Source organism: Talpa occidentalis, unplaced genomic scaffold (assembly GCF_014898055.3).
Source record: "Talpa occidentalis isolate TD23 unplaced genomic scaffold, MPIMG_talOcc4v2.1 talOcc4.12, whole genome shotgun sequence".
Lineage (NCBI taxonomy): Eukaryota > Metazoa > Chordata > Mammalia > Eulipotyphla > Talpidae > Talpa > Talpa occidentalis.
Window position 1 is genome coordinate 3,643,318 of NW_023601212.1, and position 27,983 is coordinate 3,671,300.

The window sequence follows — 27,983 nt, forward strand, 5'->3', positions numbered from 1 at the left end:
GAATGGTTCAGCATTAAAATATAAATCAAGTCAAATTACCTTGTTCATCTCTGCATCTTCTTGGAAACCTTTTTTATGGCCCTGGAACAGCTCAGAAATGCCCTTTTTAAGCCTCAGTAAGAGATAAAACAAGGACTTTGGACTCGGCACCAGGTTGAAGGGAACAGGAAGAGTTCTTCCCTCCTCAAAGTAGGAAAACCAGAGCTTGGCCCTTGCAAATTTCCATTCCACATCGGCGTCATCCTAGACAAATACAAGTCACAGCTCAGCAAGGAAAGGCAGGCAGGGAGCTCCTGGATGCTGCTAGCTTTGGGTCGGGAGGGGGAGCAGGGAGATGAGGGTGGGGGCGGAAGGGGAAGGGAGCTAGATGCTGGCAAACACTCTTAGACGCCAGCTCCAGGTCTTTTCAAAATGTTAATGTTCGATACTCTCTCATTCCTAGGTCTGTCTCCATCTGAAAATCCTTTACAGGACTACAGAGCCTAAAACTTGCATGTGTTTACAAAAACACTGACAGTTACAAATATATTTTACGCATTCTCAGCCACACTGTGCTAAGTTATTCATTCTTTTATCCTGTAACACATCCCTTCTTTGAATGGACACAGGTAAAGATTTGAGAGTAAAAATCTTACACTCACTCACATCTGAGAAAGGGTCCATTTTGAACATCACTCAAAAAAGACTCGGAAAATAGCAGTACTTATAAATGATAATGTTTTGAATAAAATATAAAATCATGTTGATAGAGTCTTTCTAAAGTTTTTTTTTTTTTTTTAAACAATGAATCAGGCATTTCTCTTTTGTCTATTTTGCTAGCTCTCCACACCCACTGAATCTGTGTTTAGATGCAAATACAGAAGGGTTGAAATTTTCTAGATTACTGGTAAAAAAGTAGATGAGACAGGAAAAGACCATTGCTGAGTTGGTTGCATTAAGATATAAATTGCAGATATCTGGATTAGTTAATACATACAGGCACAGAGTATAGGAATGTATAGAGCTTATACCTCAATTTCCTGGAAGGAGCTGTTGATCATTGCGATTAACATATTCAGCAACACAATGACCATTGTAACATTATAGACGCCGTAGAGAACATAACCGATGTTTTCAATGAATTTGTGATTATTTTTGATGACCACTGATTTCACTTCAGAAAGTCCAAATATGGCCCAGAACAGTGTTTTAAAACTCTCCTCGACTCTGGGGAAGAATGAAGAGAAAAAGGAAATAATAAAGTACACAAATAAATGAGAGTGGTATCATGATAAAACTGAGTTGATTCCGTGTCTTTGCAAATTGCTTTTTGGTATTCAGGAGAAAATCCTTCACTTTCCTGAACCTCAGATTTCTCTTCTGTAAAATGGGTGCAGCAAGTTTTTATTTCCAGGAGTGTTGCAAGGACAGGTAGTGTTTTGTGTGAGGAGCACCCAGTTCAATATCCGTCACATAGTAAGTGCACAATAAATGCTTAAGTACAGGCACTGACTCTCCATAATCCACAGCATTGGCAATGGAAGAGTTACGTGTATTACTTAGTGAAAATGAGTTTGATAGAGCCCTTTTAGGCTTCCTGCTCCTCTGCACTTCCGTCTTCACTCATGTCTGGGAAACAAGTGATAGTGTGTGTCCTAAGGAAACAGGACAAAGCAGCCACAGGCAGAGCTTCCAGAGTCACTGGCATGACTTCAGTAGGGGTGTAATGCTTTAGGCAGAGTTCTTGACCTAAACTTCGCCCCTCCGCTTAAAGCTTTTCTGTGATAAACTGCACTTTACTGGAATGTGGATAACGATAGGTTATGCTGCAGCCAGCACTTCTAATCCTACCACTGAAGACTAATAGTTGAATAATCTATTCCAAACATACCTAAAAACAAAACCACGTGTGTCCGTAATGAACATAAGTCAAAACTTTGGTCACTATTGGTAAATTGGGTCTTCTCAATAGGATCTAACAAATAGAAATAGGAAAACAGCTGTTGTCGTTGTCAGAACCAAGGAGTCTCTCGCAAGCCAAGTGATGAGCCAGCTGCCAGGTCAGTGGGCGGGGCGCCGTGCAGCTTATCCTGCTTCCTCACACTAGTAGCAGTGCAGCACTGCACACGTTAACTTTCCTCAACTTCAGTTTCCCCTTTGTGTAAGATAGAGATAATAAAGTGGCATCCGTGAGGAGTCGATTGCAATACCTGACTCCAAAAATGCAGTTATACTTCAAGTTCTTTCAACTCATCTAAAAATCCTTTCACTTAGCTAAAGAGGAGCTTTATCTCATGGACATATGTTCAAACTGTGACGCTAACATTTATGTCATCTGTGATCTCTTTCTGTTATCAAACCCAGCATCATCATCTGAGATCACCTACGTTGTGAAGGCTTCATTTTCTTTTGCACCGATGTAGTAGGAGTAGAGGTTGAACATTCCGATCATAAAGGCTACGAACACCATGATGAATATGACCATGAACTTAAAGATGTCTTTTACTGTTCTTCCAAGTGATATCTGCAGAGGGCCAAAGCTTTCATTTGCTGGTAAAATATAAGCTATTCTTGAGAAACTTAAAACCACAGCAATTGCATAAAGGCCTTCAGATATAATTTGAGGATCAGAGGGGTCCCACTTTATTCTGGCTAAGGAAAAAGGGAAAAACAAGAGTTACGGTGATTATCTTCGTGTTATTGATGTAGGTAACTTCTTTCCTAGGAAACAAATCTAATCATACTAGCAACCCAATGCTGATAGAAATCTCTTGTAGGGTTTCATAAGTGTCAGGTATATTTGAACTTCTGAATTTATTGGGAAAACGACCCTTGGGGTGTGCTGGCAGTTTTCCATAAGGGAATAATGTGATGGTTTGGAGCTCAAACTACAGGCTGCTGGAAGAACTGTAACAAATTATTTAATGTATGTTAGCTCTATTTAATCTTCCATCTTTAAAAATGAGTTAATGCCATGCCTACCTCATTTATCTGTTGTGAGAATTCAATAAATAATGGCCCATGTTTAGAAAATGCTTGTCACTAAATAAATGGTAGCATTTATTATTTAATCTTAAGCTGTAATAAAAGAAAATAAGTCATTTAATAAGTGATAGCATGTATTATTTAACCTTAAACTATGCTTACACTAATACAATTTTTGGCTTGTGAAATACTTGCAGTTATAGCAACTTAGTACAAGTCATCTTTATTGGTTACACAGACAAGTGTATTTTTATCATAAAAACAGAGCAGGTCTTCATTTTTGAATTTTTCTGGCATTTTTGGGCCATGAAAACTCAATTAAGAAATCAGTATGAAGAAACCATGATGTGTAAGAAAGAAGAAAAATATGATTATAAATCTGTATTTGCTTTATTTTCTGAGAAGCAGAATTAGGAAAAGATGCAAGAAACTACTAAAAGCAGTTTCCTTTTTTAGAGTACATTGCATCTAAGTACTAATATAAATAGATCGCTTTGACTTTTCAAATTTTGTATATTGAAAAAAGTTAAAATTAAACATTCTGGGAATGAATAATAACACAGTAATCCTTATGTAATAGAGCCAGCAAACCCATAGAGATGTCAACTGAGTGTTAACTGATTCTCATCAGAGGCTTGGAAATAAGTATTCAGAGGAAATCTGTTTTCCCCAACCCAGCAGATCATTGAGCTATTTCTGCCCCTTTGTTGCTTTCCTCCTGAGGCTATGGAATGACTTATCTGGTTGCTGAATTGGATGGACTACTGGCATCCTTTGTTCCACGGGCCCTCCTTGTCTAGGGAATTATCCTCTGATCCTCCATGGTGGACTCTCCATGCTCGGGAACGGACTCTGGAGAGAACTGCCTGCCTCTTGCATCTAGAAATTGGAGGCTACATCTGCCTAAATCTGGGGTTCAATACTACTGCTACTACTGCTCTATTGACTAGTAGACTCAGAACTGTGTCAGCTACTTTGAGTTTGTTTTTCTCAGAGGGGAAGATCTGGCCTCCATATTCTTCAGTTTTATTTCTCCTCCAGTTCAAAGTCTGGGTGCGAAGTAGTGCTGTTCTTTACCATTTCCTCTCAGCAACTTCAGTTCCCATGTTTTCATGTAGTTTATGTGTCTTTAATGGAAATGGTACTCAAATGTGCACTATTTGTAATAGACAAGAGGAAAGAAATTAATCCAGGACATGACAGGCAGTCTCAATGGGACTTGGAGTTAGCCAGTTGATCCCAGAGAGAAAGTACAATGATTCTTGTGATTAAGAGAAGTTTCCTGCCAGTTTTTTTTTTTTTTTTTAATCAATGGAAGAAGCAGAAATAACGCCTCTTCAGATACAGATAATCCGAAGAAGCTAGAAACTAACCAACAGTTTTATGAGGGTAGACTAGTAACTGGACTACTACTAACCTTCATTTTTATAAAAGCATCCTGCATTTCCATTCACTCAGGTCAGCTGTATCCTGCAAACTCACCCAAGTTGTAGTATTTCACATTGTCTCCCAGGGCAACTTTGGTCAAGTCCTTTAACGTGTCGTTGGCGTCTATGATGCTCTGAGCTTTGGACGCATGCCAGAATGCCATGAATCTCGCAATGAATGATGCTGCAAAGATTGCTAGCATGCCAAAATCAAGCATATTCCACAACTCAAACAAGTATTCCTTCGGCCCTTGAGTCCAGATTTCTTTACATTCAGCCCATATCATGCCTGTGTCGGAGAGGGGTTAAGATATCAATTCAGCTTCCCTCAGCCCTTGTACTTCAACCAAAACAAGATCAATTTGAAAGGTTTTAGCCTGACATTCACCTCAGCTCACCCAGCCAGCTTTAACCCGCACTCCCCACAGAGGCCCTGACTGAGCCTTATCAGGGCATCACCTGAGGGCAACTCCGTAGTTTACCAAAGCCTTAAAACAACATGTGAACATCCAACCACTGATTCATACATTGAACAATACATTACAATATGTTCATTAAAGGATTCTTTATACTAACCAGAGCACACAACACACCCACCTCACGGAATCAAGACAGAAGCCAGCAGGGGACGAGCACAGAGTTAATACCATGTCTCATCTCCATGGGGAGTGGCCACAAGCAGTACTTGCAGAGCTCCAGCCCCTGTGCTCTGAGGACTTTTTCCATTTGCCCTAAGGTCATACTTCCCTATAAAGTGCTCCTAGCTAATGATAGAGGGCACCTCCTCAGGGCACTTGGGACTCCTCTGATGGCTGTTTTGGCTCAGGGATTTCCTGAAGGTCTTGTGGAATTTTCCTTAGGCTGTCTGGAGATCTGGCTGTTCCTGCTTGGCTGCCCTTCCCTGGGGATTGGCCATGCATCCTGTTCTGACAGCCCCTGCAGCCTGCCTTCCCTCCCTCCCCAATTTCTTTAAAATACATTACCCTAAATAAAACTGCTGTAATGAACCCCATCTCTACCTGTGCATCTTGGACTACTTCATACCAGAAAATGTTCGTATCAAAAACAGACATGTTAAGTAAAAGTCAGAATGGTACCTATTGCAGGACTTTGTTGAAAGCAAAATACTTCTATGATAATTATAGGAAAATACTAATAGTTGTCTCTTGCTGATGGGATTGGTAATAATAATGCATGGTCTTTCTAAGCTTTATGTCTTTTTTTCTTTGAGTGCCATATTTGAGAGCACAGGTTTTGATCTCACTGCCATGGGCTTGAGGTGTACAATCTTTAGCAAGTTTTTTAAACTTTCTAAAACTTTACAAAAAGGGCATGATATACAGATGGCCCTTACGTGAAGAAATGGTCATCATCGCTTATCATCAAGGAAATGCCAGTCAAAACCACAGTGGGACCCCATCTCATTCCAGTGAGCATGACCCTTATCAAAACGAGCAGAAACAAGTGCTGGCGAGAGTGTTGGAGAAAAGGAGCCCTGTGCCCTGCTGGCAGGACGGAGCCCGGGCCAGCCCGATGGAAGGCAGTATGGAGGTTTCTCGGATATTAAAAATAGGCCTGTTACATGATCCAGCAATTCCACTCCTAGGTATATACCCAGATAATGCAAGGACATTAATTTGAAGGGCTATATGTACTCCTGTGTCCACTGCATCACCATTTACAATAATCAAGTTATGGAAACAACCTAAGTGCCCAGCAGTGGGTGAGCAGGTTAAGAAGGCGTGGTGTACGTACACAGGGGAATACTCAGCCATTAAAAAGATGAAATCTTGCCATTTGTTGACAATGTGAGTGGAACTTGAGGGGCTTATGCTCAGGGAAATCAAGTTAGAAGAGAAAGGCAAGTACTGGACGGTTTCACTCCTGTGTGGAATATCAAGAAACAAAGCAAAGGAATAGAAAAAGACAAACTGAAGCAGACCCTTGAAATCTGATTGCATATCTAAGGCTACCAGAAGGGTGTGTATATGAGGGGGGTAAGTAAAGAGGGGTTGGGGCCCAATGGACTAGGGAGGCTTATGGCTGCTTGGTGGGGATGGGGTAGGGTAAGGGGTGGGGCAACACATCTGAAGAGGGGGGATCCTATACATCTGAATTATATAGTGTTGCAAACTAGTATTACCTCAATAAAATAATTTACTCAAAACACTTTAAAACATGGGATGGTAGTTTTCCATGGCATCTATTTTCTTCTGATCTTGAAGAATAGTACTTTATTAAAAAAGTTATTTTACCCCATTCTCTGACATCCTGCCTCTTCTTAGAGGCACCAGGGGAAATTAATCCAAACTCCAACCATTGGCCAAAACCCATCTCCATCAAGTCTTTCATCATCCATTAGTTGAAATTCATCTTCTGTCTGATTCCCAGAAGCCACCTGGGCCCAGTTCTCTGATTTTTCATGAATGGCTGTGGCTGAACCCACCCTGTAGGTGATTCTGGAGACTGTTGGGCCTGACTGGGCCCTGGTCTCTGCTCTGCTGCCTCATATGCTTTTCTCAAGACCAGCATGTTTTGGGGGTGGGGTGGTGGACAAACTGGGTTAAAGAGTCAATTCTATGGGTGAAAGTCAAACCTTTGAGGGTGAACGTGATGTCATGCGTGCATTTAGTGCAGCACAGAAGACATGATCTCAGGAGTCAGCACCTTCGATACTTATTTTGAATTATTCCCAGGGAGAGGAAAGGAGGATTGGATTAATATATATAATATAATGGATAATATATATATAATATAATTGGATTAATATATACTTAATGGATCAAGGTTAATGCGGGAAATGTTGACTGCATGTGCTCATGCGCACACCTGGCCTGAGACCTGGGGTGGAAAAACCTGAAGGCCCCTCCTTTATGTGGCTGCTGGGTTCCTGCCCTCCTGCAGGACAAGAAGGGTTTGGTGACTGCAGCATGGACGTAAAAGGGGCAGTCAAGCTCCTATAGTCTTGTCTTCAAAGCATCCTCTCGTGCTTCCTCCACGTTCTCTCTCTAAGAAGTAGAAATCGCATCAAAATTTGAGAATACGAGAGAGAGAAACTATTTTGCCTGAAGGATGAATTCCTGTCTTACTTCTCTGAGTTGCCCAGGAGTTACCATGCGTAGTTTGAAGTCCCGCTCTGCTTCCCCTGCTTTGGCAAGCGTGGCCTCCCCACAGGCGTCGAGCCTTGGCTGGAGTGTGTTGGGGACAGGGGCTGACTGCTTGCAAAGCTGCTCACCCCTCGCTGGGCTTTCAGGAAGTGCCAGGCGGGCCCTCTGGAGCAGCAGAGAACAAGTGTCCTCCCTCTGCCTTTACCTTTCCTAAGGCAAGAACACCATGTGCCCATAAAGTCTGCCCTGGCAGAGGCCAGGTGACCACGGAGGTGCTGAAACGTGCTTCGGGCGTCGTATTTGGCCAGGCTCCTTCTCGCACCCTGTTCTGTTGTCTTCTCTAGAGGAGAATCTCCACAAGTAAACCTCAGGCCCTGCCTTCCCCGGCACTGCCCTCCAGAGTCCGCTCTCCCACTCCCCTCAAGTGCAGTCGGGGGGACACTCACCCCCTTCGGTGGCCTTCCTTGGGTGGCTCCCTGTTTTGCCAGTTGTCCGCACATGGAGGCTTACACCACACACACTCCGCAGAGGGCTCTGGTCCAGCCAGGAGCAGCGGGGCAGCCCTGGCCCTGGGCTCGGTCCCTGCCTTTTGCATCTGAGTAGCTCCCTCTGGACTTCATGTAATCGGTGCTCCTGGCCTGGAGCTTTCCCATGTCTGTGTTTCTCCTGACTAGGTTTCAGCCATCGCAGTAGTTGCTGACCTGCTCCTAGACCCAGTGTCCTTGACCACCAAGACTGTGTCCCCTTCCTGGGGCGTCCTCAGGTCTAACAGAGGCACTCATCGCTGTCACATTTGTTCATTCAGAAAGAACCAGTTGCAGCCCATTTCTCATTTACGTTACACCTAGTGACAAGCCATATCTGTGATCCTGTATGTAAACAGTGCAGTAGTTAAGACTGTGTTTCCTCTGTTTTGTCTAACCGTCTAGGAGATCTGAAGCAGATGACTTAATGCTCACATGAATGCTGTGAGGGAGACGGTATTATTAGAGTGGGAAAATGACGCAGTAAAAAAACGATCCACAGAGAGATTGTGTATGCAAAGCCCCGCCCCTTAATAAATGTCTAGTAAATGTGAGTGGCTATTAACTTCAGTTCCTCTTAAATCTCAACATAAAATCATCCGTTGGCTTTTAAGCTTGAAGTCACAGATCTCCTGGAATATGTGCTGGCAGAGCTTTTTGCTCACTGGTGTGGTTTAGTTAATATTCTCCTGCCTGTTTCCGCCTGGGTGTTTTTGGAAATGCAGAAAACATGAGGCGCGTGAACCGACTGCGGCACTGATAATGACCCCAAGGTAACGGTCACAGTGTGTGGTGCGAGGTGTCGTGCCATGCAGTTTGTGTAACTGGTGTGTGGGGGGGGAGCCAGCGTCGTTCGCGAGTGAGTGAAGCTGGGAGAACAGACTTTACCTACTACCCAGGACATGATGAGCATCTCCATCCATGAGAAGCAGGAGGTTTTCATCCGGAACAGCTGCTTGGCGTTGTCGGTGCTGGTTTCATTGGGAAGGAGTTTGGTGCCTTCAAACCTGTCCGCTGCGTTCATGACCAGCAGTCCCAGGAAGATGGTGAAGGAGGCGGCGTGTGCCACAAACTTCATGAAAGGTCCACGCATGATCTTGCCCATCTGATGCGACACAGAGAAGGCGGGTTAGCTTTGCGCGCTCTCCACACACACTCCCACTCCCAGAATAGGCACCTGCGCTGCCGTGTCCCCGAGCCCACGGCGTGGCTGGGGGCAGTCATCACTGTTACAGCATTGGGGGCACAGTCCTCATCGATACGTGACTGTGCCCATGGTTAATAATTGAGTAAGTTACTCTGCCAAGTGTGATGTAGATGCGTGAATATTATGTAACACGGACCAAATGATAAATGTCATTACTGTAACGATGACGAAAGGCGGGCATAGTGTCAGCACGACTCGCGCAAAGCAAACTGACGCAGGGGCCCTAGTATTAAGGGGGTGGCTGTGAAGGTGTTAAACTGAGTTCACGCTGCAGGCCTGGATCCTTGGGAGATCTCTGCCTGGCCGCTATGCTCAGCTCTGGTCCATGGATGTGAGTGCAAGCCAGGTCGGGGGCGTGGCCATGTGGGGGATGCTGTGAAAGGAGTGAGTCCTGGGTACCAAGGGGACGGCTCCCGCCTGGGCAGCAGGCTGATCTCCAGTGCCCTGGGGCCACGTCATGAGGACACGGGGCTTAGAGTCCATCATTGTAGGTTCAGGTTTCAGTTTCATTCCCTCATTAGCTGGGTGAATTTCCTAAATGATGTGAAAATCAGATTCTTCCTATTAAATGTGGACACAGTAAAAGCCCTTGTGCCTCTGACATGGGGGTGTCCTAGCTTGGGGGTGCTGCATGTGCAGAGGGGTCTGCAGTGCTCAGTGCATCCCATGGAATTGTAAACACTGGAGTGTGTGTGGGGGGAGGTTTGTCATCAGAAGAGAGCCCTTAGCTTTTGACAACTTTTCAAATGAGTTTACTAGTCAAAAGAAACAAATGTGTGAATTCATGGTGGTAGTGCCGCCCTAGCCACACTCAGGTGTGCAAGCACTGTTTGAGAGTTTCACCCCTTTAACTCCCATAAATCTTTACAACAATCCAAAGAGGTAGTGGATACTCAGTGCCCACTTTACAGGTGAAGAAAATGAGGATGTGAGACCCAGAAATTTGCCTAAAGGTCACACAGCTCATGAATGGTACAGCCAGAATTCGAACCCTGGATTTCGTACTTTGCAGTTCATGCTTCCATTTGGTTTACAATGACATTTCATGTTGCCCCATTAAAATACATGTGTGTGTGCCACATGTAGACATGCATCTTATATGAATTCTTTGAGCAAACAAAGAAGCCTCTTCTAAGACTGAAACAGCTGATGCTCCCTGGGAGCAGACACGCGTGGCCTCTGTCCCCACAAGCCAGCTGTCTGCGCGGTTTCCAGTAACATGGAAGTTAGAACTGCATTGAGTCTGTAGTTCAGCCTTTCTCTCTTGAAAAAATTAGGAATCTTAGACCAGGGAGGACATGAGGATGTTTGTGTCCATGTGTCTGTGTCTGATCTGTCTGGTCTGAGCCTCGCTCCTGACTGGCTTGGCCACCATCTCTGTTGGGTTACCATCCCTCAGTGCTCTTCCCCCTTCTTTATCTTATTCAGGAAGGAGAGAGGACAATTAAACCAGGCATCTTTGCTGCTTATTAAATGTTCTGGTTTAAAGAAAAAAGCAATCAAGCAAACAAAACCAATAATTTGTTGGCAGGAAACTGAAATGGTGGCTCTTCATATCTTCTCCTTACTACAGATCACCAAGAGCTGAGTTTTGTCTTTAAAGTGAGGGAGATTTTGGCATCACTCAGTGGAGTTTGGGAGTTTGGGAATGAGGTGAGTGATCCCTTTTAGTGTAATTTGTCATCTGTGTGTTCTGAGATGCACAGATGAACAGATGCACAGTTGTTTCTAAAAAACAACTTGAAAGAAGTTGGAACAAGGTGATCAGTGATCACTGTCAAACGAAAGGGGGTGAGCTTGGAAAGGACAATGTGCCTCTGAGCATTTTTCATCATGCTCTTCTCAAGTTCTTACTGTTGACCGCGTGCCAAGAGAAACAGAAAAGGCTGGAGCTCGCTTCAATTGTGTGGACAGTGGTGATACATGTGCTCGCACCCACAGTTACAAATGTTCCAAAATGAATAAGGCCCACAGTTAGAACAGCAGGTGATTCAGCTGACATTTCTACACGGCGCAGAAATAGATGGTCCTCAGACACTTGAGCCCTGTCCTTTAGAATTATTTCAGTCTCACTCTTGGAGTTGAAACTTAAAGGATTCCAGACATGTACTTTCAAAAACATGAAGAATAAGATTGGTAGACAATGTAGGACAGACATTTTTCTGTTCCTGTTAAGAGAATGACAGGTCAATGTTTTTCAAGCCTGTTCTTCACACTAATGAAAGCCCAGATCCATTTGAGCACTGTCTTCACCAAAGTCTGGGAAGATAGATTTTGCCAAGAAAATAGGTTGTCCTGCTGTCAGTGACAGTGTGCTTTGTCCGCAAAAGAAATATTCTTCACTGAAGCAAGCAGTATGTTCATATTTTTATGATTGTCCTTCCTTAAATTAAGATTCATTTTGATCATATTCGCTAAATTATAAAACAAAACATTCATCTCCAATTTTGCCAGAGGAGGGGGGAAAAAGATAGGAAAGATACCCTGCTTTCAGGATGTTGTATGGAATATTTTCTCAGTGCTTACACACTCCATTAAAAATAGAAAAGTAGATGCATGGACGTGCCCAGGGAGAAGACACAGGAACAGCACCAGCTTGGGTGCCGAGGATTCTGCCACATGGTGGTGGTGGTACAGGAGAATTTTCTCTTCCTTTATTTTCTCTTTTTCCTATAAAAAAATGCATGCTACTTGGTAACAGTCAAAATTCTAAGAGGATTTAAACTCAACTCTTATATCCTTGATGTTTCCATTTGGGATAAAACAATTTTCCCTGCCTAACTGGCTCCACACATCCAAGCAGACGTGCTTCTAGGATGTACCCAGGCCTCACAGACGTACCTTACTGCAAGGAGCGAACCAGTAAACGAGGGCCAGGAAGGGCAGCCCGACAGCAACGGCGAGAACCACGAGGAACTTGACCGCCATGGTCTGTTGCCGCAGCCCGGAAAGGTTCTCGTACCAGATGGAGAGGAGCTGCTGCTGGCAGTTTGGATGAGCCACAAACTAGTAGGGGAGGGACAAGACATGGAACAGCTTGATTAAAGGAAGATTCAGCGTAAACTAGTCTGGTGTTTAATGTTTTTTTTTTCTGTGCTTTCTGATGAAAAATATTGTTAGAATTAAAGAATAAACATAAAACGTCCAGTTGACGGACAACAGGAAGATGGCAGGAGGTTCTGAGATGTTCTCTATACGTATATCCTCAAGGGCCCCAAGTTACCACACTTTTCATTGATAGCGAATGGGCTTTCTTTCAAAGCGAAGGAAAAAATTGGAAATTTAATATTATAAGTAGGTTTAGCAATGTTCTGCACAAGGACTTTCATGATTAAATGTTGCTTTTTTTTTTTTTTTTCATCTAGAAGGAGTGATGGGAATATCCTGCTGGCTCGGATGTCTAAATACTTTTTAAAGAAAGCATTTCACCTTTCCTACTGACCTAAAATACTCATCTTATTTTACATTATATTCTCATTTGTTGATGGGTCTGTTTCTGGACTGCCTGTTTTATTTCAGTCATCTCTCTTTTTCTTTCTTTTTTTTTTTTTTAAGATTTATTTATTTATACAAGCACTGGGTACAGTCAGAAGCGCAGGAGGGTGAGAGAATTCACCAGAGCCAGCATGGGGAGCAGAACAGGCAGACTGACCAAGTACACTACTGAGGGGAGCAGTGGGCGGCAAGAGAGGTCTGCGCGCCATGTGGGACCCTCGCCGATGGCCAGGGATCGAACCGGCACTGCAGAGGCTGCAGGAAGCTTTGCAGCCCAGCGCTCAACCGCTGCGCCACCAGGGGAGGCCCCTCTCTTTTTATATCTGTGCCATAAAATCTTTAAATTAAGAAAGCTTTATAACTTCACTGTTCAGTTCTCAGAATTTTTTTAATCTACTATATATTTAACAAATGAATCCTTCATATGACAGAGGATAATGTTATGTAATGTATAAATAGTACAAACCCAAAATAAAAATTGGAAAAGAATATTAGGTTAGATAAAGGCCGGCTTACATAAAGAAACTGCCAATGACCCTTTAACATGGTTAACCTCAAAGACAATTAAAACAAGGCACAACGTTTATCCTCTCAGCATGGTAAATTTTAGTAATGGTAAACTTTTACCCATGTGGTACAAGGGAGAAATAATATTTATTGGTGTGTGTGTTAACTGGTGCGCCTGTTTTGAAGGGAAACTTAGCAAACCTTTCTGAAATTTGAAAATAAAAATCTGCCATATTCTGTATCTAGGAATTGTTCTACAGATAAAATGCATGGAAATCAGCAAGCTTCATGAACAAGTTTTTTTTTTTTTTAATTATGGCATCTTGTAATGACAAAACCTAAAGAAAATAATCAACACCTTAACTTGTAAACAGATCAAATGAAATCAGTATATAAAAATGCATCCTTTAGGAAAAAATGAAATGGGTATTATTTAGTGCCACATGAGGATGTTCAGAATATAAATTTGTGGGGAGAAATATAATTGATTACTCCTCATAGAGATTTGATTAGGAAGAAAGGACACATATCTATACTGTCTGAAAACTTACTGGAAGCATGTATGAACTTTTATTATAAAATCTAGCTGTAAAAACTGTTTTTGTTAAGCTGTCTTACATAACCTGAGAAAGCAATCAAGGATGGGATCCTGCAAAAACACTAAAAATATTCCACAAATAAAGAGACAGTCAGAGAAGATTCAGGGGTCAAGGAACTGATGGCTTTGGTCCCGAATTGCGATATGTTGGCTGATGGGGAAATGGAGTTGGATCCTAAATGATGCCATTCCCGTAATATGACAAGTGCCGAGTAATCTGGAGACCTGAAGTTGTTGTTCTGTCTTTAGAGAAAGTGGCAATCGCTGCAACGTTCTGATCCTCAAGGTAGATTTTAAATATGATTAAATCTTTAGTGCCTGGGCAGTGCCTCCCCCGAGGCTCCCGCATCGCCTGAAGAACCTGCCTCTGCTGCTGCTAATTAGAAAAACCCAACAGTGTCTCTGTGCCAGCCTTCACCCTCGTTTCGTCCAGTAACCAGGGAAATAACTAAAAGGGGCTTCATGCCTGACCTTACTTTTTTAACTTCATATTTAATGGCAAGTTTTAAGCGGCTGAGGTTAGGCCGACCGTGGTCTCGGCTGCCCGGGCACCCTTCGACATCTCCGTTCAGGATGGCCTCTACTTCCTCGGTGTTTCTGCACAGATCCAAGAGCCCAACAACGAAATCCTTGCACTGCATTGACAGCTTCTTATAGTCATTCTAGGAGAGACAAAGAAACAAAACCTGGTAATACAGAGCAGCAATTTTTTAAGAAGTTTTACTGTGATATGCAGCAGAGTTTTTCAGTGAGTTGATAGTTTGTTGGGAAAATAAAGAAAAATTCTATTTTTCAGTTTACTGTTTTTTTTTTTTTAAACATGCTTTTTAATTACTCTTTTGCTAAGTGATCTCTGAAGTATCTTTGGGCCTTGAAGATTTTCTTCATATCTTAAAAAGGGAAATTTGCCTAAAGCATAACCAGAGTGATCAAAAGGTGGTGTTTGTGCCAGACTGCGTTGATTCAGGAGAACTAGAAAGCAAACACCTTTCCCGACTACTTTGCACACATCGCATCTCTTATGTAACTTCACTGGCAGGCAAGTCAGAGCTTTGGAAGACTTTGTAAACTGTTTTCTTTAATTTGATAAATGGGCGGCTTGGACACACAGCACTAGTACCATAACAGCTTCAAAAAACGGTATCTAATGAAAGTCTGCTGATGGAAAATCTTCTCTTTGGAGAACACAAAGTTTAATGAAAATGCTCTCGTTGTAACTCATCTCTGATGCTCACATTTTGTGTTGGCAGAGTAGAGAGCACAGGTCATATTCAGACAGCAAAAACCCATGTCAGACTTATGTGTAGCATGCATGTATGTCTTCTTGCTGGTCTAATACTTCTTTCCTCCTTATTTTCTTATGTTGAGATAAAGCCAGTTATAGCCCAGTATTAATCAAGAAAACTGAGTAGCTGAGCTTGTTGCACAAAGAGTGGATTGTGTTATCTGTTACTTCTCTGCTGTATTGCTCAGGGAATTAAGTACGCATCTGAGATCTCGCGGCCACCCTGTGTCAAAATCAGGTTTTAAACCTAATTCTGTTTGGTGCCAAACCCTCTGCCCTTAAAAATGACACTCCCGGGACCTCTCCTGGTGGCACAGCGGTTGAGCGCTGGGCTACAAGGCTGCCCGCAGCCTCTGCAGCGCTGGTTCGTTCCCCGGCAGCTGGCGCGGGTCCCACAAAAAAAAAAAAAGAAAAAAAGACACTGCCGTGTCTCCGCTATGGTGAGTGTGCTCCTACTCAGATCTTTGGAGAACGGAGAGGCAAGTAGGTCAGATACTGTCTAGAAAAGCAAACTGATGAAACTTTATGACTGGGAACAGCTCAAATTACTTGTGAAAGGGTGTCTGTCTCATCAGAGAGTTAGTATAAACAGGTCACAGAGAAACAGCCTTGCCCCTTTCATGAAATAGTCAGTTAGGCTCATAGGGACAGACTTAGGTGTGGAAGTGCATACGGTGTTATGTTTTCCGTGTCTACTCTGGCCTAGTGCTTAGGGGTCTGGGCTTTTAGTGTCAAGAGATTTCTGTGAGCAAACCCAGCTCGTCTGCGTTTTAACCACATGATCAAAGTCAAAACCATTCAACGAGGCAGGTGCTATTGTTATTCTCAGTTTCCAAATGAGAAAACAGGCTTAGTGAGGTGCAGTATTAAAGAGATCACACAGGCTAGGCATTTAGCAGGGCACTGAACTCAGTCAATGTTCAATAAAAAAATCGTTTCATTAAATAACATCAAAAACAAGATCTGAAAACCATTTCATGTCATCTAGGAGATGCCCTGGAGCTATGAAAAATGCAGTGACCTGGCCTGTCCTGTGTGCAGAGCTAAGTCTGGACGTATCCTTTGCCTTTTTAAAGCAAAACATAGTAGTCAAAAATCAACGTCCTCTAGAATTCTGATGAGACTCAGGTGGAACTAGATATTTTAAGAAACAGTGATCCTTCCAGAGTGGGATACACTGTGTGGTAAGAAACCACATAGACTGAAATGGGGCGTGCAGGAGCTCAGTGCTGTCTAACACCTCAAAACTCTTTCCAATTCCCCCAACCCCCCATATTTAAAAATTAAGACTCTGGTTTTAGAAATGCATGCTTTTTTTTTTTTTTCCCACCTTGGAAATCCATTTAAAAATGTTTTTATACTTAAAGTTCTCTCAAGCTGGTGTGTAAACTCCTTAAATGAAAAGTTGGCCATGGTTCACTGGCCAGACACAGCTCTGTGTTTCTGGAGCCATGAAAGGAAAAGTGGAGCTGGTGGGCTGATTTAATTCTGGGTCATGTCTTTGGGTCACACACCCTCACTCTACATCAATAAATTGGAAGTGGGCGCTCACCTATTAACCTTTGAGTTGAAAAGAGACAACTGATAGTGGACTGATAGAGCAGAATTTAGAGATGATAAGACATAAATATGTCCTGTTAAAATTACCCTCTCAAAGGTCATCTTTTTTGTATTTAGTGAGAAAAGATCTTACGGTCTAGAATGTTAATGTCTGGTACTCTCTTTGTAGGGAAAGGACTGTGCTTCATAGAAATTCATAGAATGGGGTGGGGGAAGTACATGCCTCAGTTTTTACTAACCCAGCACAGGAGCTTTGGAGGAGAGATCTGGCTTTGAAATTAGATGCAGGCACTGACCCGCTAATTGACTTTGGGCAAATGACTTAATCCTTTAAAGCCTCAAAATCCCCATGGTAGAAAGGGGACATTAGAGCGCTCAGTTCCGAGGGATGCCACGAAGATTTTACAAGATAAGGAATGCCAGCTCCCCACATGGAGGGTTGCCTGACCAAAGCCATTCCTGCGATTGTTTTCATTACCTCACAAACAATACCCAGACAGCCGTCGTCCCTCATCACAAACCCATGCTAGCCAATGCAGAGGCATGTTGGGATCCCGTGGGTGTGCTCGAGAAACAGACTGAACATTCAGACAATGGCTCACTTAGGCATCCTTGCAGCGGGAGATCACCGCAGCCTTATTAGGAGGCGGCTTGGGAAGTGAGGCCACGCACTTGGGGAGGAAGTGTAGGAGGACATGGCCATCTCCGTGGTGGTGAGTGGCCAGCCGTGATGCTGCTACTTTTTTTTTTCAAAAATTTATTTATACAAGAACTGGGGTACAGGCCAGAGGACGGGAGGGTGAGAGGGTTCGCCAGAGACAGAGCGGGGAACAGAACAGGCAGATGGACTGAAAACACTGCTGAGGGGAGCAGTGGGGGAGTCAGGAGAGGTCTGCCACGCCGTGTGGCTAGCTCCCTGGCCAGCCAGGATCGAACCCATGCTGCAGAGGCTGCGGACAGCTTCCCAGTGCTGCACTCAACCCGCTGCGCCAACGGGGAGGCCCAACTGTGCTTCTTGGAACCACCTGTACCTCCAGGGCTTCCCTGCTTATCAGAGTGGTTAACTGTTCCTAAATGGCCCCTTGGGTACTGAGCTCTCTCGTAGCTGACATGGGTGATCATCAAGCATTTGCACAGCTCCTCCTGTGTGGCGTTGTGTGACATAAAGTCAACCAGAGACTAGAGAAAAGGCAACAACAGATGAGATGCTGCAAATAAGAACTGAGGAAATAATTTCCCTAGCTCTGTCAGATGCTGTGGACTTTATGGCTGATGGTTGCCACCAGCAAGGCTGCGTAGTTACTCCATGCAGCGCTGGGAACTGGCTCTCATTCCCCCCTTGCATGGATTCTCAGGTCCCGTTGTAGCTGGGACACGCGAGAGCAGTGAAGAAGGTGACCCAGTGGCTTCAGGAGCCATGGCCCTCACGGAGCAGGACACCTGTTAACTCCCCTCCCTAGGTGGCCTGCCAGAGATCCAAAATTCTGCCAGAATGAGATTTTGTCTGCCCATCTATTAAAAAAACAACTGTTTTTGATAGAATATTCAAAAGTAGAAATATACACCCTCACCCTTCACTGCATTGTGTGAGTGTGTGTGTGTGTGTGTGTGTGTGTGTGTGTGTGTATCTGCCTCTTTGGAATAGAGTTACGTCTTTCATCACAAGTACTGTAGCTTACTCATCTTTGAGTCCCCACAACCTAGCGTGGTACGTGACACATAGTAGGTCAACCAAAAATTCCGTTGGGTGATGTAAAGAAGGGAACGTGGCATGTGTGCAAGACATAGCTGGATTTGAATTCTTGCTCTGCTACTTAATAACTGTGTGCTCTTGCAAAGGTAACTTTATTTTCGCTAATTTCTTTGAATCATGGAAAGGGGAGAGCTGCTGTGTCCTAAGGTTAGCGTGCAAATCTCTCAGACTAAATTACAGGGTTCACAGAGGTTCGTTTCCTCTTTCTCCATGGTGGGGGGCAGCGCTCTGCTTCTGAAGCTGGGGTTCTGCCTCGCAGACCAGGGAGCTTATAAGTGACAACCTCTGTCACCCGCCTGCATCTGATAACCATACCCCTGCCTTCCTGCTAACAAAATATACTTTCAGCTCAAGTTTTTAGAGAATATTTCTGCTTCAAACAATGCCAGGCCCTTCTGCACACCAGAACATAGCAACGGTTTACCAACAGACACGGCAGTAGTTTCTCCACCTTCCACTTCCTCAGAGCCAAAGGCAGAGGCATCTGGAGGGCCATGTGCAAGACTAGGCCCAGGCCCCGGGAAGGCATGAAGGGTCTGGACAAGCTCCACCAACACTGCTCATGCAGCATGGCAGAGCAGACGCCAGTCCCCGCAGGGTAGGGAGGTGACTGGAAGGTCATTAAAGAAACACCATCACCGCCAATGACCCAAAATATAAATAGGTTCAAGAAAAGGGTTTAGAGATGTAAGTCAAAGGTGCAGACTGAGGTACTAAAAGGACATCAGGAGTTCGGGAGAGCGCCTTTCCTGACCAAGCAGTCGGGCGCTGGCGCCTCGACCCGAAGGCTCGTCTTTCTTGTCTGAGCCAAGTCTTGAGTGGAGGCAAGAAGCCAGGAATGATCTCTTCTTCAGTATCAAAGACAGCCACACTCTCAGCCTTCTTTTTGGGGTTGATTTGGTATTTTTGCCAACATTAGGCTTAGCCCAAGTTGAAGGTGGCGGAGGCCTTGTGTTACAGAAGCAAAACATTCAGAGCTGAATGGCTGAGACCCTTGGACTCTGTTTCCTCCCTATTCTCTTTCCCCTCCTCTCACTGTCACTGAGGCGTGACTGACGTGCTCCGGGGTGCAAGCCCAGCACCATGACTGGACTTGAATGCATTGTGACATGATCACTACAGTTAGTGCAGTGGCCATCATCTCATTTAGACGCAAAGAAAAATAATAATAAAATTAAAGGAAAGTGCTTCTTCCCCCTTGGGGTGAGAGCTTTTAGGATCTACTCTCTTAGCAGTTTTCAAATATCGCACACAGTGATAGGAACGATGTTGTGCATTAAATCCCTGGTAGTTGTTTGTCTTATTCCTGGAAGTTTATACATTTGACCGCTCTCGCCAGAGCCCCGGCCCCCACCCACCCTAGCATATTCTCGACAGGTCTTGACAGGCCAGTTTGTGCCCCACTCCCTTTAAAGATCTACTTCTCCTCGGGCCTATTGCTTTCCTTCTTGTTCCTCTGGCTCCACCTGTAGTTTGGTTTCTCTGCTGTGGTCTGATTGTCGCCTTTGCATGAAGCCAGCCACACACCTGGTGATATGGGCAATAAATAAGTGTTTGGTGCAGAAGATTCAAGGTGCAAGACTGAAATTGCCTGCACAACCCTGTAGCAAGTCCTCTCGCTCTTTTGTTAATGGACAGTGGGCTGTTTTATGGAAAGGGAGAATTTGGGGGGAGCTTAGTGAAACTATATAGTGGAACTTACAGAATCCCTGTGAGAGTCCTCACTATCCAACTCCTATAAAATCGATGAGCTGTCTTCATGCAGCGTGTGTAAACATGTCCCATAAAACTGTTGAACACTATCGCTTTAAGGGACTCACTTTCCACACTGACTTTCCTAAAACTGATTTCCTTGGAAATGTCTTTCACCCCTTTACAAAATAACTCCACACTCACCCAATTATGTAGCAAACGACAGAGCTTTCTGTATTTCCCTGCCCTAATCCACATTTCTGTTGAAGATGAAGCTTAGTGGCAGAAGTTAACATGCTGGTTCATTTTGGGGTGCTCTGAATTCAGCTCTCTGGTGCCTTGTGGGGATCAGAACAACAACTTAGGTTTCATGTGCTTCCCATCTTCATTCACGGATGATTGTCAGAGAATACACCCCTCCTGAATGAGAGTTCAACGAGAGGCATCTGTAGGAAATATTGATGCAAAAACCACTTCTTCCTGTGTTTAAGTGTAAGTGATTCTTTTAAGCTATTCTGGATACTCATCTTTAGGATGTATTATTTTACCTAGAATGAAAGGCCTCTCAAATGGGTTAGGCAGAAAATTATGACTAATAAGATTTGTCTTTGTTCTTAATGCACAGTTCCTGGCTCACAGTTCCTGGCTCAAAACCCTTGAAATGTCCTAAGTGCTGAGAGTGATAAAGGTGCTTTACAGTACGTGGATGGAGGGACTTTCGGAAAACACCTAAGGACCGGTTGCCATGAGAACCAAGGTGACTAGTAGGTTTGGACTTTTCGTCCCTCCCCTTCCCCAAAGGGAGAGAAGTGGGGCTGGATGTTGACTCAATAACCAAAGGCCAGTGAGTTAATCCATCTTGCCTAAAGAGTAAGACTGCTGTAAAAACCAAAAGGAGCAGGTTCAAAGAGTCTCCAGATTGGTGACTACCTGGAGGTGTGGGGAGAATGGCACACCTGGAGAGGGCATGGACGCTCCATGTCCTTCACCCATTACCTTGCCCTATGCACCGCTTCCAGCTGCTGTCCCCACATTATGTTCTTTGTAAGAAGTTGGTGATCTAGTTAGTAAACAGATTTCCTGAGTTCTGTGAGCCACTCTAACAAATCAATGGGATTTGAGGAGAGGTCATGAAACCTCTTATTTATAGCTTGTCAGTTAGAAGCACAGTGACATCCTAGGCTTGTGATTGCTGTCTGAAGTGGAGGGTAGTTTGGAAGCAGCCCTTTACCTGTGGAGCCTGATGTTGTCTCTGGACAGATAGTGTGAGAATTAAGCTGTCTGAGTTGAATTCTCAGACACCCTGCTGTTAACTGCCTGTTGGTGGGGGAAGCCTCCAGACACACCTGCACTGGAATTAAGTCCAGGACCCCTTTTACTTAGTGAGGAAGATTCTTCTTTTTTTTTTACTTGACATAGCACTGCATAGTAACATTATTTAAGTTTCAGTTGTGCCTCATTGAAATCAACATGTGTGTATACTGCTTTAAATCCGATTCTTTTAATGTGACTTGGGAAGATTTTTTAGGACTCAAAATTTTCACAGCATGTTGGTTATAACACATGGATAAAGCTTTCATGTGATTATGGAGCTACAAGTGCCCCCAGATTGCCAAAGCAATCCTGACAAAAAAGAGGAAGAATGGTGGCATCACGCTCCCGGGCTTTATCCTGCAAAACTATAATAATCAAAACATTTCTACTACAAAAACCATAATAATCAAAACAGTAAGGTATTATAACAAAAAGAGAGACACAAGCTAATGAAATGCAGTTGATATCCCAGAAATAAGCCCACACTTACATGGACAGTTAATTTAAGATAGAGGAGCAAAGAATATACTTTGCAGAAAGGAAAGTCTCTTCAATACATGGTGTTGGGAAAACTGGACAGCCAAACGCAAAAGAATGAAATCAGCCCTCTTTTTCACTCCATATAAAAATATAACTCAAAATGGATAAAAGACTTGGTGTAAGACATGAAACCATAAATTACATAGAAAATATATGCGAAAGTCTCCAATACATAAGCTTCAATGATTGATAATTTTGTGGATTTGTCTCCGATAGCAATTCAAACAAAAGAGAATATAAATGATTGGGACTCTGCCTTGCTACAAAGCTTCTGCATAGCAAAAGAAACTTGTTAACTTGCTAAAAGACACCTTACTGAATGGGAGAAAATATTTCCTGATAGTCACAATCTACGAAGAACTAATGTAGTTCAACAAAGAGAAAATAAATAACCAATCAAAAATGCAGAACTAAACAGACACTTTTCCATAGAAGACATGCAGATGGCCAAGAGGCACATGAAACAAAGCACACCATCACTTATCACTGGGGACATGCCAATCAAAACCACAAGGAGATACCACCTCCAGCTGTGCGAATGGCCCACATCTAAAAGACCAGAGACAGCAAGTGTTGGTGAAGGTTTGGAGAGATAGGAGCCCTGGTACACTGTTGCAGGCAGTGTAGACTAGCGAAGCCCCTATGGAAGCCAGTATGGAGATCTCTCAAAATATTAAAAGGCCTTTCCCTCCTTCTCTGCCTCCAAAGTCCTGCTCATCCTGCCATGTGCAGTTGAAATGTCACCTCTTGAGTCCGCTCCCCAACACCTACTCCAGTTAAATGCTGCCTTCTCTGAACTGCTAAGCACATGCCTTGCTGCTCTTTCAGGTATCTTCATGCCTTCACCCCATATTTATTTACAGATGCATCTGCTCCCAAGTCAAACTCTGACTTGCTTTACTCTTTCTGGCCTCAGTAGCATCTGTTACCACGTACTGAATACAGAACAGTCTGGATTCTGACTCTTGCTTCATTCACAAGTTGTTTATCTTGAGCCTTATCTTATCTTGCTACCCTTCCATTTAAAAAGCAACTAATCCCTTTCCAGGTTGTGCTGGGGATCAGATGGAGTAAATGTGAAATATTTAATGTACAGTAGATCTAATTAGCTGGTATTGAGCACAATTACTACCCAAAATACAATGAAAAGATTGTTGGAAAAACCCATGAAGTCTCCGACTGTCCACAGTGGCAGCAGACAGGGGAAACTCAGAACATGCCTTGACTGGCCAGTGGAAGGCGTGGTCCTCCCCAGCCAGAGACCTACCTTGAATTCTTTCTCGATGTTGGCCAGTACGGCGAGCTCATTGCTGAGTTCTAATGCCGTCATCACCGGGTCTTCGCTGGACAACGACAGGTACGCAGGACTGGCCAGGCCCTTGTAGGCGTTGATCCGTGACCTGGAGTGGCTGAAGGAGTCATGCTTCTGCTTCTGGTTACATTCGCCACACTTGCAGAAGTAGTCGTGGGGCCGCTCGATGCGCGCCCCCTTCCGCAGGAGGGTGTGCACGATCTCGTATTCCTGGCAGTGGGCGGCCAGGATGATTGGGGTCACGTCGTGCGAGAAGCGTGTCCCGTCCTCGTCGTAGGCATAGAAGTCGTCTAGCTGGAGCTCAGACTGGCTGGGGCTGATGGCCAGCCGCTTGCCTTCGGCGAAGGCGGGGTGACTCAGAATCGCCTCCACAATCCTGACGTAGCCTTTGCTGATAGCCAGAAGCAAGGCATCCCCCACCCGGGAGAGATTCTCCTTCTTGAGAAGAAGTTCTGTGATTTCCAGGTGCTCGTTGGCCACTGCCAGCTGCAGGGCATTCTGGCCCATGTAATCCATACAGTTGACGTTGAGGGAGAGGCATTCTTCCAGCATCTTCCTCACCACGGGGATGTTGCCATACTCGGCTGCGTCTAAGAAGCGCTCCTCCTCCACGGACAGGCTGGTGGAGCGGTCACTGAACATGTAGGCTGGCCCGCGGGTGGCCAGCCGCCGCCCCTTCTCCCGGAGGATGGTCTGTCGCCGGTGCGTCAGCCTGTTGTCCGCGCCCCAGCTGTAGGAAGAGAGAGAGATGGTGAACGAATCCTGTTCTGGGCATTTCAGTGTGCTAAGTGGACTGACTTGCATCTAATGCAGCCCTCGAGTATATTAGATGCTGCTGCATCCTCTCGAGGCCAACTCTGATATCAAATGGCGATGTGTTGATTTCTTAATGGAATCCAAGAAAGAAGCACTTTGAGAGTGGAACATTCATTCCAGTTTGGGCTTGAGAGGCTGGCAGTTCCCTAATTTCTCTGTGCCATTCACAGAGATGCTACTGGGTGTTTTTTAACCACATATGGTATAGATTTTAGTAACGCCCTCCTGACAGAGTGTGGAAAATTTTTTTTAATGGGTTTGAAAGTAGAGAAAACAGCAAATCTGTTCAAGTTGACACCTGTTCATTCGAGCCCCTCTAAATCCAGGACCAGACACTCTGGGAGGCCCGTGAAAACCAATGATGAGAAAAGAATCTTTCCTGCCCTTATAAATCTTACAGTTTTATAAGGAGAAAATAGCAACTAGCCTTGTTAACAGCTAGGTAATTTGTCAGGTAAATCTCTAGCAAGGACATGTAGCCTCGCTTTGGGGGAAGCTACGAGGGGGGCTGGTGTCAGGTGGGAGTGGGTTTGGAGAGTGAAAGGGGTCAGGTGCAGGCCGAGCGCCCTCCAGCAAGGATCAAGCAGACGCCAGCTCACAGGTTTCATCCACAGCATCTGTTCATTCTTGGAGCCTGCTGGGCATGGTTCACGCCGTCATGGGGGATGTGAGAACATTGTGGTCAAGGTGGCGTGTGGGAAGGAAGGCGTCTGGGATGGAGACGGTGGTCAGAGGTGGCCAGCGCCAGTGCTGGCCTTCATTCTGTGATGGAAGAGAAATGGACTCCTCCTCTGAGCAAAACGTTACCACGGGGGTCTTCTCCTTACTGAGCCACAGCTTATGTCTGAAAGTCTCGGGCAAGGCCACCGTCCCCGCCTGGAGCCGGAGGACGCCCTCCCGCGGACCCGTGGGCCTGGGCTCTGGGTGCTGACAAGACAGGAAGGGCGTGGTTGGCACTAGGTGTGCAGGTGCTCTCTGGATGCTGTTTCTCAGTGAAGGACTGTCACCCACTTCCCAGCGTGATGGCGGACAGACGCGGGGACCCGTGAACGCTCCTCCCCAGCGTGGCCCAGACGGCAGTGTCCTCGCAGCTGCTTCTGGGGACGCAGTGAGAAAGACTTCTCGCGGTGGAAGCACTGCAGAGAATTGCTTTAGTTGCCTAAGTTGCTTTCTTTGCAGGATTTGTTCCCTGAGCCGCCATCCACCATCTCCCTTCTCGGATTCGGAGCCCTCCCCGCTCCTCCCCGTCACGTTTCTGGCCTCTCGCAACCTCTCCGCCCTTCCGCTTCCTCCCTGTCTCCTGTACGCGTTGCCTCTGGTGTCTGGTCGTAGCAAGAGGGGGTTGATGACTGGGGGATGGCAGTGCGTCCTGGAAGCGGATGCAGGGAGAAGGGAGGAAAGAGCTTTGAGGAGAGGGCCAGGGTCAGGGGGCTTGTGCAGGTGAGATGACGCTTCTGGGAGTGAGAACTTGTTAGAAAACTTTTCATGTAACTAAAAAAAAAAACAAAACAAAACAAAAAACAAACAAACCGCACCAAATAATCCCAACTATCAAATGACCAAGAGCCAAGTATGTTTTTATTGTTCTCGCTCTTTAAGCATACGCAGGCGGTGACTAAAAACGTGTCAGCATAGGTCTCCCTCAGAGGCTGGTCCGAATGCTATTTCATGCAGACTGAGAGGGTGGGGAGACCAGAGACCCCATGGATACGTGAATGTGGCTTTTGTGCAAAATGTACTTGGGGGGGTTTCATCACGCCGGGCACCAGTGCTGGCGGTGACGCTCCCCGCACTGTGCTGCCCGCGGAGCTAGCTTACGCGGCACGCAGGAACACTCGCTAAAGGAAGCTGCACTTGCTAAATGTTGGCCCAGTAGGACCTTAAAAGTGTTTTAGTTTTGCAAACGGTATGATGAAAAAGTAAAATAGATTAGGAATGTTTAGAAAGCTTGTGGTGTTAAAGGAATGTTTTTAAGAAAGCAGTATCACACTTGGAGACAGTGTACATGCTTTTCCAGAGGCCTCTTCAGGGATCAGGTATTTTGCCTGTGATTGATTTTTAGAAAGATTTTCCAGGTGGGCTTTGTCCATTTGGTGTACGATACGTGTATACCATACAGGTGGAGTTTTCAGTGCATCTATTACATATTATTTTGCTCAACAAAAGAGTGAGGAAGATCAGTCCCACTTACATCACAGCACTAGTTCCAGTGTCAGTGCAATTATGAATGTGGAAAGTGCTTAAATTGGGGTTCTGTTCTTTTTTCCAGCCTCAGGAATGTGCGTTTATTTGAAGGACACTGGCCTTACCCTTCTCAGCGGTCATCCAGCTGGAAGACCTGTGAAATGGCAAGGACTCCCGGGGCCTTGATGCCAGTCGTTTCTCATTTGGGCAGAAAGAAAAATTATCATCAGTTACTTCACTCATATCTCCGTTGTTAACCTAATGGCCAGAGTGTTACTAGTTCATGTCATCCCTCTACATTTACACTGAGATGGAAAGCATCTGAGTTGTGACCTCCTTAATTCTAAAAATTTTAAATAATGAGTTAGGATTTTAGAGCCTGTTACTTTGAAGGACAGCCAGGTCTATCTTGGCAAACCTCTATGCCTGCAGGAGTGTCCTATTTCCTTCAAAGCTAATAGGACTTCACCTGCATTCCTTCCAACCTCTTGAAGGAACAGCAAAGATTATTTCCATAGAAAATATTTTCTTCAGTTTTAAAGCATCTCCCATCTCGACATTTCAACCCCAAATATTCTAATCATATACAGCCACATAAATTTCAGATGTTTTTTATAAAAAGAGCATGGCTATTCAGCACTCTGTCAACAGAAGCACATACGGCATACCTCTAGAAGCCCGGACTGCTTTAGGAGGGTGCCCACCGCATACTCTCTTTCCTCCTCGCCTGGAAAGAGAGAGGAGCTGCTGTTCGCCGACAGGCGAAGCACCTGCTGGCAGCCCTCCTCGCCTTTCCCCTGCAGGCTGGAGAAGCAACAAGTCTCTGTGTCTGTTGCTTTGGCAGAAGTGTTGTTGCTGAATTTTACAAGCAATAGCAGTATGAGAAAGTAACTCTGGAAGTCACAAATATTGGAAGCCTTTCCAGAAAGATACTAGATATTGCTAGATTGTGTTGTTAGTGTTATAAGGCTGCACTGTAGAGCTGTTCATGAATTGCAAGTGTAACCTAGAAAAATCATCTGCTGAGAAAGAACAGCCCAAAGCTCTAGGACAACAACAGAGATATTCCTTCCACCTCATGGGCACAGTTCGCAAAGTCAGCTCTTCTAGTTAGGAAAACACTTAAGAATTTTCTTCATCCATTTAGCCATATCTAGTAATCTACATTTTCATGTCTGTGTTTTTAAAATTTGTTTTATCACAACACACACATACCACTTCCAGGAAAGAACTGATCATAAAACAACTAAGAACCTAAGCTACCCAAATATTGATTAGGTCATGAAAATCATCAGTCTCTACCTACCTCATTTTCCTGATTCTTTTTGCTGGCGAAATAGTGCCTGTGGCCCCAGCTACTGAGAGATGGAGTAAGTCATCTGCACTGAAAATGCCAGCAGCCAAATTAGCTTCTGCGCTGAATGGGCTGCGTGCCTGACCCGGGGAAGGGCAGCGACTTCCTCTGCTTCCTGCTCCCCACCATCCGCTTTATCAGGCGGAACCTCCTCTGCCACTCACCCCACAGGCAGCATCGAGCTTGGCTTTTACTTTTGGCATCAAAAGTCCTAAATATTTTCAATAAAGCACAGTTCTACTAAAGGAGAGGTTTTAAAACTGTAAATGGCACGTCACTATTCCAGGCAGCAGGAAGGAGCCACAAGGGCAGACTTGCAGACTCATGCCAAGAGGGAGGAAATA

The 27,983-nt window shown here is 44.7% G+C and overlaps 1 protein-coding gene across 1 annotated transcript in view; it reads right to left on the minus strand.

Moving 5' to 3' along the window:
* TRPC6 (transient receptor potential cation channel subfamily C member 6) overlaps positions 1-27,983 on the minus strand; it is a 66,376-nt gene that overhangs the window by 7,107 nt on the left and 31,286 nt on the right. The window contains exons 2-9 of the mRNA XM_037504784.2: positions 23,241-24,015; positions 14,306-14,491; positions 12,071-12,235; positions 8,911-9,127; positions 4,447-4,680; positions 2,367-2,631; positions 1,011-1,206; positions 40-243 (exon numbers count right to left, since the gene is read on the minus strand). Coding sequence (XP_037360681.2) covers positions 40-243; positions 1,011-1,206; positions 2,367-2,631; positions 4,447-4,680; positions 8,911-9,127; positions 12,071-12,235; positions 14,306-14,491; positions 23,241-24,015 — 2,242 coding nt within the window. The remainder of the gene's footprint in view (positions 1-39; positions 244-1,010; positions 1,207-2,366; positions 2,632-4,446; positions 4,681-8,910; positions 9,128-12,070; positions 12,236-14,305; positions 14,492-23,240; positions 24,016-27,983) is intronic.